This window comes from Phoxinus phoxinus, assembly GCF_949152265.1.
Source record: "Phoxinus phoxinus genome assembly, chromosome: 10".
Taxonomy (NCBI): domain Eukaryota; kingdom Metazoa; phylum Chordata; class Actinopteri; order Cypriniformes; family Leuciscidae; genus Phoxinus; species Phoxinus phoxinus.
Window position 1 is genome coordinate 24,849,026 of NC_136885.1, and position 13,137 is coordinate 24,862,162.

The window sequence follows — 13,137 nt, forward strand, 5'->3', positions numbered from 1 at the left end:
TTACTTTAATTTGCATATTTGTTCTATTGCATTTTTCATTGTTTGTTTTATTAGCTTATTTGTTCTTTTTAATAACTAAAATAAAATAACAAAAATAGCTACATCGTGATATATATTGTTATCGTGAAATGAACATTTGTCATACCGTGAAATGATTTTGGGTGATTTTTGCTACAACGTTTAATTTTTTACTTAATAGTTTTTGCCTCAAAAATTGGAGGGGGCACATTTATATGAGCATGACACCTCACTTCTGGCTGTTAGCAGAAACAAACAGGAGCTTTAAAAGGGATCCGCTCCACGGTTTGAAAGTGGAATGACCTAAAGTCTCCCTGTCTTGCTGCTGCTGAGTGTGTGCAGGCTGTGCCTCTGCCATCCTCAGTCCAAAGCCACAGATGCTGCAGTGTTTGTGTGTTGACTCTGTGTAATTTGTTTGCACTAATTTGTTTTGGGGTATCTGGGGAGTTCCCTTTTTAATTTGCCTCTCTCTGTTTACCCCTCTTTGTGGAGCACTGATCTGTTAAGCAGCAGTAAGAACAAGAAAGAGAGAGGAAGAGAGAGAGAGAGAGAGAGAGAGAGAGAGAGAGAGAGAGAGAGATGGGGTGTAGAAGAGCCTAAATTAATAGAAGGTACTATGCAGATTGTTTTAAGCTCTGGCTGCTCCGTCGGGCCCAAAGGCCTTGCTCGCAGCCTGCACCTGCTCCATCCCGCGGGAACCTGGTTCCTGATCCGTGGCCCCTCTCCCTCTCCTGTCTCTCTTCTCTTCTCTCTCTATCTCCCTCGCTCTCTCCCCTGCTGTTTCCTCTGCACGCCTCCAGTGCCTGGAAACGCCTTAATCAGCCCTCCTCTGCGCATGAATGGCTGCCACTCATTAGCCTGATTGAAAAGATGGTAGCTCATGCTAAACACACGCATACACACATGCACACACAGGTTGGAAAACATTCACAAACTGACATTTTGAATATTAAAACCTACATTTAAGCAATGCAAGAGTGTTGTTGTTCCGAATATCAGAATGACAGGTCATAAACTAAAGTTTAATACTGAGTAACTACTAACAGTTCAACAAACAAATCATTAATATTAGGTAACTTAGATTTTAGGCAGAGTATTGCCAGGTACTTGTTAAATTTTTACTTCACCAATGAAAATACTGTTGTCAAAGTAAAATCAATCATCCAAGCAACACACAATAGAGGTGTTTTGTTTGAGAATGAAGCAGAGTTTTGAATGAATTAATACTTACTCATAAAAACAGTGGCTCGCAGTGTATGAAAAACAGTATATGAAAAGAGTAACATGTCTAAATTCACAGTATTCATAAAACAGTATAGGCAAAAAGTATCTGGATGACTTACTACTTTGGTGAGATTCTAAAGTGTGCATCTGAAGGACACTTTACTATACCATGGCATGAGGCCAAGGGAGAGGATTTGCGAATGGCAGTGAAGCAACACAACTGATGCTGGTAACTCACATGACAAGTGTAGTCTGTCCCGATTACATTCATACACACATTATTCATACTATATAGAAAGTACTTTTTTAACGGTCGCAAAGTAGTTACTTATTCAAAAGAAGTACCTACTCGGGGTAGCCTATGCGATTTTGGATGCAGTTGTTTTGTTTAGTTTCTGAATGAATCAGTTTTACTGGTGCCATGAATGATTCAATGACTCACTCATAAAAATGAATTCCTTAATAAATCAGTGATTTGAACGAATCGGTACAGTGAATGATTCAATTTCTCACACATAAAAAAGGGCTGCATTCCGAAACCGCATACCTAGTGTATAAAAACAGTGTGTGACAAAAGAAGTGTTCGAATTCACAGTACTCCTAAAAGAGAAGCCAAAAAAATCCCGGATGAAAGACTTCCGATGAGATTCCGAAGTGTGCATACGATGGACACTTTACTATCCCATGAGGCCAGAGGAGAGGATTTGTGAACGTCAGAGAAGCAACGCAACTAACCCTGGTAAGGTCACATGTAAATGACAGCATGGCGAATGTTGTACGTCCGGATTACATTCATTCTACACACATTTATACTATACATAAAACATACTTTTTAGCGACCGTGAAGTAATAGCGTATTCAAATACAACCTGCTCAAGAGAGAATGCAATTTCAGACGTAGCCAGACATTTGTTTTGTTCTTGAATGAATCAGTGTTTTGAATGAACCATTGGAGTAAATTATTCAATGACTCGCTCATAAAAAGTCAGTCATTTAATTCCTGAATGAATCAGTGTTTTTTAATTAATCGCTAAATTCAATAACTCCATCTTAAAAACAGTCACTTATTGTTTTGTTCCTGAAAGAATCCATTTTGAACTAATCGGTTAAAATAAACGATGTGACCTGAAGAAAAGACAGAGACAAATGGATTAACACAAACAGTAAAAAGTAAGTGCCACTTAACCTGTCAAATCTGAGGACCTGTTGCATAATTCCCTAAAAAAAAAATAAAAGAGGAAAACAAAAGTAAAGCGTCAAACCACCAAACAACAACCAGCAAATTGGATTCACTGGCTTAAATGGTTTGGAAGAGAAAAACATGGCTCACACACACTTTGAAATCAACACAGCTATTTTAATTGATGTTTTGGAGCAATCATTGTCAAACAACCACTCAGTTCAGGATAACTAAGCACTCATGAGAGGATCTCAGTTATACACATTTTAAATAGTAGAATCTTTGTCTTCATAGCCTATATATTTATAACCATCATTTTGCTTCCATAGACAGGAACTTAACTTCAAGATCTAGTAAGATCTATAGCAAAATGGACTTTGTCATCTTATGAGAGCATAATCCAGCTATGTTCTCAACACGCAGACACATCTCTAAAAGTCTATTCATAAACATATATCACAGGGTAGAATTAAAATGCATTGGTCAATGCACATTTTTGAATGTGAATTTGGCTGCAACTGTTATAAATCAAAATGACAATTTTTAGTTGAGCATCTCCTTTAGTCAATGAAAAAGCTTAATTTTTGTATTAGGCTACTTTATATCCAAAAATAATCTGCAAAATCAAAATTCATATGAGACAGAGTGTACGACGTGTATTCAACTTTGGATCTATGCAGGGAATAAAGATTTCCACTGGTGCACTTTACACCAGCTCACACAACCACATGCAGGTAAATGATGTATTACATTTAGCTACTGTATATATCATACACACACATATAACACATCCCACTGATTGTACGGACCCTGTTTTAAGTCCTCTCATTTTTCCATCCATCCAACTTTACATTGTCCAATATTTGAAAATGTGCAAAACAACAATATGGAAAGTAAACAACAGAATTCTGCATAAAATATCGAACCTATACAGGGATTTAAATAATTTCATTTAGTACAGGCTTGGGTTTCAAGTAAATTCAACAGAAAGAGGGTGATCTCATCATGCTGCTGTTGATCACAACAATTTCCCCTCAACTAAGGCAAATCTGCACATCTGAACGCACTACACTTTGGTACACAAATCAGACAATTGGATAAAGAAAATGTATAATCAAACTCCACCAAAGCTGACTGCTTAGTTTTCACTAGAGGTTTACTGTTGTTATTAATATTTTTTATTCTTTTAAGGCAGAAACTTGAAGCGATGCCCGCAAAGGCAATACAAGTGGCTGCGTAGGACCACCTCAATATGTGAATGGTCACAGTGCCCTCTGGTGGTGACATGCAAAGCAGGTCTGTTTAACAGAACCAAAACGGAAAGAGACACGATGGGGATGAAGAGAAAAGACTGTCACACACGTACAAATGGTTGCAGTCAGGCACACAGGTATTAAGCACCATTCATACTGATCAGGAGTCAGCTGACACTGACGACACACACTGGAGCTTTAACCAATACAAATTATAGGAAGGGATTCTGTTCTATTGTAGCCTAAATATTTGTGAAGATTGGATTCTCATTTTGTTATTATATGCGTTTAAGCTTTATAAATCTTCATCAGTCCTATTTTTAAGTACTTTAGCTGACCTGGGAGCAGGATTTATTAGGTTTAAAGTCACCATGAAGTCAAAACTGACAAATCTTAATGGAATATTGCAGTATTTATAAAAATAAATAAAAATAAAATTTTTAATCAAAATAACGTCCTCTTCATTTTGCAACTACATCTCTTCTCTGATGACATGTTTGCTGCCGTGAGGGCGGGACGACCTGTCACTCACATGAGGTCGACCAATAGCAATCCACAACGATCCAACTTGTTTGAGAAGCCGTTTCACTCAGATATACATCACAATACAGAAGAGAGGCATTCACACAGAAAAAAATTAACTCTCAACCTCACACAAACAACCTAGAATCAAGCAAGCTAATGTTTTTCAACATGATTCTGTTCTGGAGCAAATGTTTGATCAACATTTGAGGGAAATACCTTGACTAGTCTTACAAAGAAATGAAAGCCAACTCAAAACCATACTGAAACTGTGGACAAATAACTGTTGTAATTTAAAACATCTGAGAAAGATGGAGGAGATATAATGTTTTTAGGTGACTGTCCAAGATGTACAACTGAGAACGGATGGTCTTTCACACGTCTCACAACGGGAACTAAAGCGAGCGTCCGACTTTTGCTTGTCCATGACTGATGTCAAGTTGTATACACACGTTCTGTTTTTACTTCAGGTCCATCAAAGTGTGATTCATCCATGAATTATCAACATCAGTTTTGTGTGCCAGAAGATAACAACAACACTTCTATTAGCTTTAACCCTTGACCTGCTCCACATCTGAGCCATCTACTTCAATGTCAGAGTCTGAGAGCGAGCGTCCAGTGTGGTCCGAGTCTTGAGAGTTTGAGTTACTGTGTGAGGGCAGGCTTAGATCGATCTCCTCTAAAGTGTCGGTCCTGGAAAAGAGACCAAGGTCCAGCTGGCAGGTGGGCGTCCCGCTGCTGTCGTTGTCGCTGTCATAACAGAAGTCCTCTAAGTCCACAAACCATTCGGGCCAGAACTTCCTCCGTATGCGCTCACAGTACATGGCGAGGTTGATCAGTTCTCCTGTGCACAGATAGACATAATTGGTTGTGTAGCTTTCTTGAAACATGTCAAAAAGGGTTTGATGAATGGCGGATTTAGAATAAATGTTAATTATGTAGAAGAAAAGGTTCTATTATAGAGCATTAAAGGGTTCTTTCAGGTGCTTCATGTAGGGGTTTCTTTTAAGGATTTCCATCATGAGGTCATTTTATAGATTTGGTTTTAATAAATATACAATTTTAGTTAAATTTTATAAATTAAACAACTCATAAACTTACTTTATCACAATAAGAAAAAAAAAAAATCCGTTAAGCATGAAAGTATTATGCAATCATTTAAGAAATTTCTCCTTATATAGAACCTTTTTGGCATAAATTATTCTTTAAAACTGAGTCAGGAACTCTAGGGTTCTATATAGAAACCCATTGAACTTTCTAAGAGTAATTTTAATAAGAATACAGCACCATTTTTCTATACTGCTGAGGTGAATAGCATTCTGTGTATGTGACTGAACTGTAACATGCAGAAGCACAAATAAATGCTTATAATGCCATCTAGTGGAAAAAGTGAATAATTACATCCAAAAACTGCCATGCAAGGGCACAACACTTTTAAATACAGGTAGTTTATCCAAAAAATGTACATTCCAATACCTTACTCACTTTTCCCAAACCTGTTTAATTTTCTTTCTTCCGTTGAACACAAAAGATGTTATTCAGAATGTTCATGCTGCTCTTTTTTGAAACAATTAAAGCTCCTAAAAAGAACAAATGTACCCCAAAGTACCATAAACAAAATCCAAAAGACTTGTCCACTATGTGTTAAATATATTCTAATCTAAAGCCAGGTCTAAAGACCTTCATTTATGCAATTAGTTGAACATTTTACTTTTTGGTCCTCCTTAGAGAACCCATCCCCATTCACCAACATTTTATAGAATAGAACAATTTGAATATTCTGTCTAACATCTCCTTTCTCGTTACATGGAAGAAAGAAATCCATGCATGTTTGGAACATCATTAGGTTGAGTAAATAATCACATTATTGGATAAACTCTCCCTTTAAAAACCACAACATCCAAAACTCAATACATGCATGAATCTCCCTTTTGTCCTCCAAATATGACCACTTATGTTTTAATCAGCCAAGCAATAATTTCTGTGACTGATCCCGAGCGCTGTTTCTATTAGGAGTGCAAAACTGCAGTTGTGAGGTCTTGGTCACCTTTAATGAGCTGCTCGGGCCGTGTTCCAGGCAGCGTCCACATGGCTTGTGCAAGGTGACCGAACACTGTGGCATCCACACTGGACAGTTTGGGACCCATGATGTACTTCTTATCCCCTGGAAGTCCAGAAAATAAATATTAACCCCCAGCCATAATGTAAGACAAACAAGACTCCTTTCAAATTGTTTCAAAAACACATTACCTTAAAACAGTCACTACAAGAAAATATTCTTCAGAAATCATTATAATATGCTGATTTGGTCTTTAGGAGACATTTCTTAGTATTATCAATGTTGAAAACGATTGTGGTGTTTAATATTTTTGTTGAACCTGTGATTTAAAAAAAATTCAGTACTATTTTATGAATATAAAGTAAAAAAAAAACAGCATTTATTCAAAATGTAGCATTTATTGACGTAGTTGTGTACATGTGTCTCATCATATTCGTAAATATAGACATTTATATTTGCTCCGGCTACTTTGATGCGTGTATGCTGAGGGAATGGCATATGTTAGTTGTCACAATGAGCAGAGGAGAGTCTGCTTGCAAAAAGAGACTGTAACAGACAGAGCTCGTAATAAAACGAGAATCAACGTTGGCTTGGCTTTTCGGAGATGGCGAGAACTGAGAGGTTTGAAATGAAGTAGAATGGACACAGAGATGGTGTAAATTGCCATATGAAGCTCTCTTCATTATAAATAATTATTATAGGGAAGGGTCATGTCATTATGTGTTGTTGTAGTGCGGTGCTGGAATTTATTTTCAAGGAAGTACTATGAATATCAATGAGTATAGATACAGTAACATCTGTAGCTGGTCAGCTTGAGATCCTTTTTCATAAACTGGTTATATCTCTTAAGCCTAGTAGTGCATGTTTTATGAGCAGTAGGATCATATCTATATCTTTTATTAGGTTCACGGTTCACATCCGCACAGTCATGCAAAGCCGAAGCACGCCCAAAACAATGTTCTTCTGCAAAATGCATAGTTTTGTTTTTTAAAATCACATAGTGTACCTTTAAACATTGTGATCACATGCTACTTTAAAGCTCTATTTCTTGTTCTCCTCACCTAGCAGCGTGGCCAGTGTGCGCATGTCCTTCTCCATGAGGGCGTAAACCTCCTCTTTAGTGAAGCAGCCAATGCCATGACAGTACATCTCCCGCTTTACAATCCCACCGGTCAGCTGACACAGGGTCCATTTGAGCAGGTCACTGAGGGGTCCGGGAAGGTCCAGCATCCTCTGAGTCTCCTGAACATTATCCACCCACTGACAGTATGCAATGGTCCTGTGAGGACAAGAGAGAGAAGAGTGCATTAGAGGTGATTCCCTCCAGAAATATGTATAAAGGGTCATTTGTACTGTGGGGAAAAAAAGTTATATAATGAAAAGACAACCTGTTTAATAATAATAATAATAATTATTATACAGTAGTATAATTAATTGGCTTATATATTGTCATTTTTCTATGACAATGTACTTAATGAGACTTCACAAAACCACATGTAGATTCGTTTTGATTTCTTAAAGATAAAAACCTGAAATAATTTTCAAACCTTAAGTCTTTAGAAAGGAGATTTGACATAGTAAGTGCATTATAACATGCAGTATAACCATATAATAGAGTGTACGGTAATTTAGACTAACATATTTGAAAACTTAACTGTATGTAAATATATGTATGGATGTACTGTAATTTAAATGCATAATACATTTATTTAGCAGCTGCTTTTATCCAAAACAACTTGCAAATGAGGAAATCTACAACAAATAATTAATACAAGCGATTCATCATAATATTGGCTTGTTTATAACTCCGAGTTTATTATAACTGAGAGCAGCTTCAATATCACACAGAAAACAAACTCAGTTTGGCCTTTGAGATTAAACTTTGAATTAATTCTCTGCTCTGTGATTATCTGAATCAAATTAATTAAAGCTGTCGTCTAATTAACTTCTTCGCACACTAGGCAAAGCGTTAATAAAAGTCGTTCATCCAAAATGGCTCCGAGCGCTCTTTGGGTTCATGGCTTTGAACTCAACACTTGGAATTTACAATCAGCCTTTCATCAGGTTTAAATCAGATTCAAAGCTTCAGTGTGCAAGTTCTGCCGCAAAATAACAACTTTATTCATACATGTTGCATTGACCAACATGTCATTTTAATTTGTAATGACATAATACATAAATTCCATGAAAAATTACTGTATGCTACACAACATTTCTTAATATGATATCATAGGTATTTTCATTTAAATGGGTCAAGTGGGTTAGGTGGTTCATTTCTTGACCAAAACAAACTAGTGTTATAATTCATTTTTTACTTTCAATATCCCTGCATGACATCCATAACTCTAATTCATAGCTCAATAAATGTCCCTGCTCAGCAAGCTTTTCAGCTGACATACAACACCACTCTGAAGTGGACAGATATTTAAACTCATGAATTATTCAATCAATAGCCATGTGGAAGCCTATATATAGCACAGTGTAAAGCGTTTGACAATGTGAAGACAGAATGCACTAGAAATGTTTTATTTTATTTTTTCTTCAAGGAAGCAAATAATGCAAAAGCAACGAAGAGGAGTAGATTAGGTTGTAAGAAAAGAATGTCTAAACCATTGTTCTTCCCCCACCTCGATTTCCCCCCTCAGTATAATGCTAACTCTAATATACCCGATGTGTAGGAGAACGTTTCAGCACGAGTCATTCATTTTATAAATCTGATGTTTGCACTGCAAATCTTGCCAGCTGTACACTCCAGGCTTATCGTGCATGTTTTATTTTAACGGTTTACTATTACGGACTCGTACAACTGCTCATTGATTTTATTATGCAAACAGAAATGGCTATTTCTTAAGAATTGAAATCTTACAATTGAAATATTCCAATAAAAATAGAACATTTGAAATATTTTTCATAAAAAGAACATTCACTTTGATTAAGTATTACAAAAATGACGAAGATTACTAATCTACTAAGATCTAGTTAAAATCAGTAATGTGTATGGCAGCTTTGTACTTCTGGACAAGTCGTACTAAATAAAACAAGTAACAAGTCTAAAATTCAGACAAAAAAATCATTACTATTTGATAGAATGATATATACACATTTTTAAAGTTAAAAATAAATTATATGCATTTCATTTATTTATTAGATATTTTTGTATCCCGTATTTCAGCCCAAGTTTTTTTTACTTATCACATATTGTATTTTTCTTCAAAGGTTCATCTCCTGACCACAACCCTCCGGTGTTATAATCCCGATTTTCTGTCTATATCCCAGCATGACATCCGTATAAAGCCCTGCTCTAGTCAATAATCGGTAAGTGCATATTTGTCCCTCCCATTCCAGCAACGGCTCAGTGGCAGGAGAGTGACTCATTCTGAATGCCAGCACATGACTCACCAGTACAAGTGTTCCTCCACCATGGTGGTGATGGCCCGCGCTACCGCCTGCTCCTGAGCGCTCAGACTCTTGTTCAAGCTCATACCAAGTTTCTCCTCCAGAAAGTCAATTATAAATTCAGTTCCACATACCTGCTCGTAGTTATACTCAACCCAAGGCATCTTGCCCTGAGAAGAGAGGCTTCCGTCAAAGTAATTCTGCAATGAAAGAAACATAATGAGGGTGAAAAGATGTGAATAATAATAATAATCTGTATTCTGGAGCATCTGGATGTGAATGAAATAAAAACAATCCTATTTTCTAAGGGCTTTCATGAATTGCATTGACATTTTAACAGCAGATGGTGCCATTTCCAATAACTGCATGTAACCACTGATCAAAAGAAATCCATAATCCATACTGCTCCTTTATGCATACTTGATAGGGCAGATCAACCATGCGCAGATATGTCTCCATTTTCAGGCAGAAAGGTGACAGGCTTGGCACCCCATTTTTTGGCCTGGAGAACTGGTGAAGGATGATGGCGTCTTTAGAATCCAATTCTTGCTCTTTCCTGTAAGGAGGCGATCAAACATAGATTGTAAAATCAGACCAATCTATTCCAGATTTTGATATGAACAGATGTATAGTAAGTCAAAATACTGATGGTTAAATATCAGAGTCAGACTTCACATGTATTCATTTGCCATGCATTTTTATCTAAAATGACTCACAGCTAATTTACGGTATGCATTTTATCATTATATCATATTTGTTCCCTGGGAGAATCACCCTGGCATTGCAAAGCGGCATGCTTTACCAGTTGAAGTACAGAGAGAAAATGGTTTTACAAGAACACAATTTAGCCTTAAAAGTAGCAATTTAGCCTCCAAAAATCTTGTGGAGTGGAGTGGAAAACAACTTATACTGTAATTATGAGGAAACAGCAGGATGTGTGTGGGAGGACACACACAGGCAGGTATTATTATTTTACAAGCAGCAAATACTGAGCTTTCAGAACAACACAACCTAGTCCTATTCTGATCACAAACAACTTTAGAAACAATAGGCTGCAACATTTTAATTATTTAATCTCAATAAATAATCTAAAACAGGACAAGTCTGTCCGCATTTAGCCATCATTAATAAAAAGCAATCATGATTTCTACACTCTACAAATAATAGGCCTACATAAACTGACTGGAGATTAATTTGCATAATGATTACATAACATGAGCGAATTACACCTGTGGGTCTGTAATTAACCATAATGGCAACAGAAAGTTTACCTTATGCATTGATTTGGTAACTCTCAAAGTTAAAGGGATAGTTCACCCAAAAATGAAAATTCTGTTATTAATTACTCACCCTCATGTCTGTGTAACCCAAACCTGTAAGACTTTCTTTCATCTTCGGAACACAAATCAATATCTTTTTTGATTAAATCTGAGAGCTTTCTCCTTTCTGACCCTCTATTGACAGCTACGCAACTACCACTTTGATTTCACTTTTTCAAAAAGTTAATTAAGAGATCGTAAAACTAATCCATGTGAATCAAGCAGTTTAGTCCCAATTTTTCTGAAGAGAGACAATCGCTTTATATGATGAATTTAGAATTTGATTCACATATAAACATTAATCAACGCACTCATCAGTTTTGCATGTTTGCTTGATATGTGCGAGTGAGTTTCATTCATTTAATTACGCAGCACGTTTGAGCTTCGGCAACAACCAATGAGATTTGTTCTCGTGCGTCAAGCAGGTTCGGTAGAGATTATTTTTATGTTCGATCATGATCATGAGGGTGAGAAGTATTTTTGGGTGAACTATCCCCTTAGCAAACTGTCACATGTCATTAACCAGGCCAAAACAACACACCCCAGGACTTATTTATTTTCCCAATTAGTCTAAAAAGGCCATTCAGTTTAGTAAGGACTCCACTCACCCAAGCGTTACATTTCAGATGTTTCAATGTGACTAAAATTAACATTCTGATGCACTAACAATGTCTATTTATGTTTATTTATTTTGCACACATTTATCTTTTTACGTCAATATCAAAGACTATTTTCCATTCTGTGGTAAACTGAATAGATAAAGCATCAGAATGAATTGAATGCTGCAGAGCTGAGGGCTGAAACATGACGCTGTCCACTGCTTAAGGTGCTGAAATCCCCCAGTGAAGTATTCTGAGGATGAGAACGTCTCTTGCCACATTAAAACAGCAGTAGGTCTGTAAGTTAAGACTTCCAACAGCATAGCAGCTCACCTGAACTTATTAGGTAATGGCCAGCAATAAAGGTTGCTTGTACAACACAACTCAAGGACATCGCGATCCAGTGAAGTAAACAGTCACGATCACGTGCCGCATAATATGGCGCGCGTCATTTACACAAGAAACGAATTTATTAAGGTGCTGTTCTATGCCAATGTAAACAAGAGCAATTCCAGCTGAATACTGATGACAGGGCGTTTTCATATGCTCCAGTGCGGCCGAAAACCGCTAGTGCATGTAATCTAGAAAACGTGACTTGACGCGAGCTCAAACAAAACACTGTACAACAAAACACAAAAATCACTGGAACTGACACTACCATGCGTAGGCCTACTAATATTCATATTTTCCAGTTTCAAATGTATAAGGCATTTATGATGCGATATTATGAACAATAACAGATGATAATTTCATACATCATGTGACATCACATTCACTGTAGGCCAAATCACTGACCTGATGGAGAGCAGCTCGTGCAGTAGATACGCAGCCGCAGCCAGCAGGGCACCTCCGGTGATGTAAAGCGTCTTCCTCCACCAGGAATCCGATACCAATCCCGACATGATCCCACCGAAATCCTGCACAGGGACGGCAACTATGTCCCCATTAAATAAGTGACGCTCATCAGAGCCACACAACCCGAAGGACGGGCTCTGATTCCGGCCGAGATCAACCACAAACGACCGGGAGGAGGCGAAACCAGCAACCCAGTACATTCTCTCTCTCCCCCCGCTTCCTCCAACGAATCCTACGCCACTTCATTTATCCATATGGACAGTAGTTACATGGTTGTGTGCTATGTCGGCCTCGTAAGGCAAAAGAAAAGCATTTTAACGGGATTTGGCTCCCGCACGGAGCTCCGCATCCTCCTTTGTTGCTGTGCTGGAGCTGAGTGACGTCACGGCGCATCACACATGGAAACTAAAGCAAACATAACACATCCAGGCTTTTTATAAAACTAAATACGCAGGCCTAGCCATAATGTGAGGGACAGAGTTACTATAATATATATATATATATATATATATATATGTTAATGTTGTTGAATTCTTAATCCTTTTACCTTTCAGTAAGTTATTCTTTATAAATAATAATATATTATATTATTATGCGTGTATACAGTATATATTTACATAATATAAATAAAAAATATTTATATTACACAGTTAAATCTCTGAAAAATCTGATAAATTGTAATATATTTTTTGTGAATGCTCTGATAAATCAA

The 13,137-nt window shown here is 37.1% G+C and overlaps 1 protein-coding gene across 1 annotated transcript; it reads right to left on the reverse strand.

Moving 5' to 3' along the window:
• Positions 1-2,581: 2,581 nt before the first annotated feature.
• faxcb (failed axon connections homolog, metaxin like GST domain containing b) lies at positions 2,582-12,816 on the reverse strand. The gene is made up of 6 exons (XM_079625265.1): positions 12,366-12,816; positions 10,073-10,208; positions 9,656-9,852; positions 7,318-7,535; positions 6,245-6,361; positions 2,582-5,041 (listed from the first exon to the last, which is right to left on the reverse strand). The coding sequence occupies exons 1-6, from the start codon at positions 12,623-12,625 to the stop codon at positions 4,749-4,751; spliced, it is 1,221 nt and encodes a 406-aa protein (XP_079481391.1). The 5' UTR covers positions 12,626-12,816; the 3' UTR covers positions 2,582-4,748.
• Between the last annotated feature and the right edge of the window lie 321 nt (positions 12,817-13,137).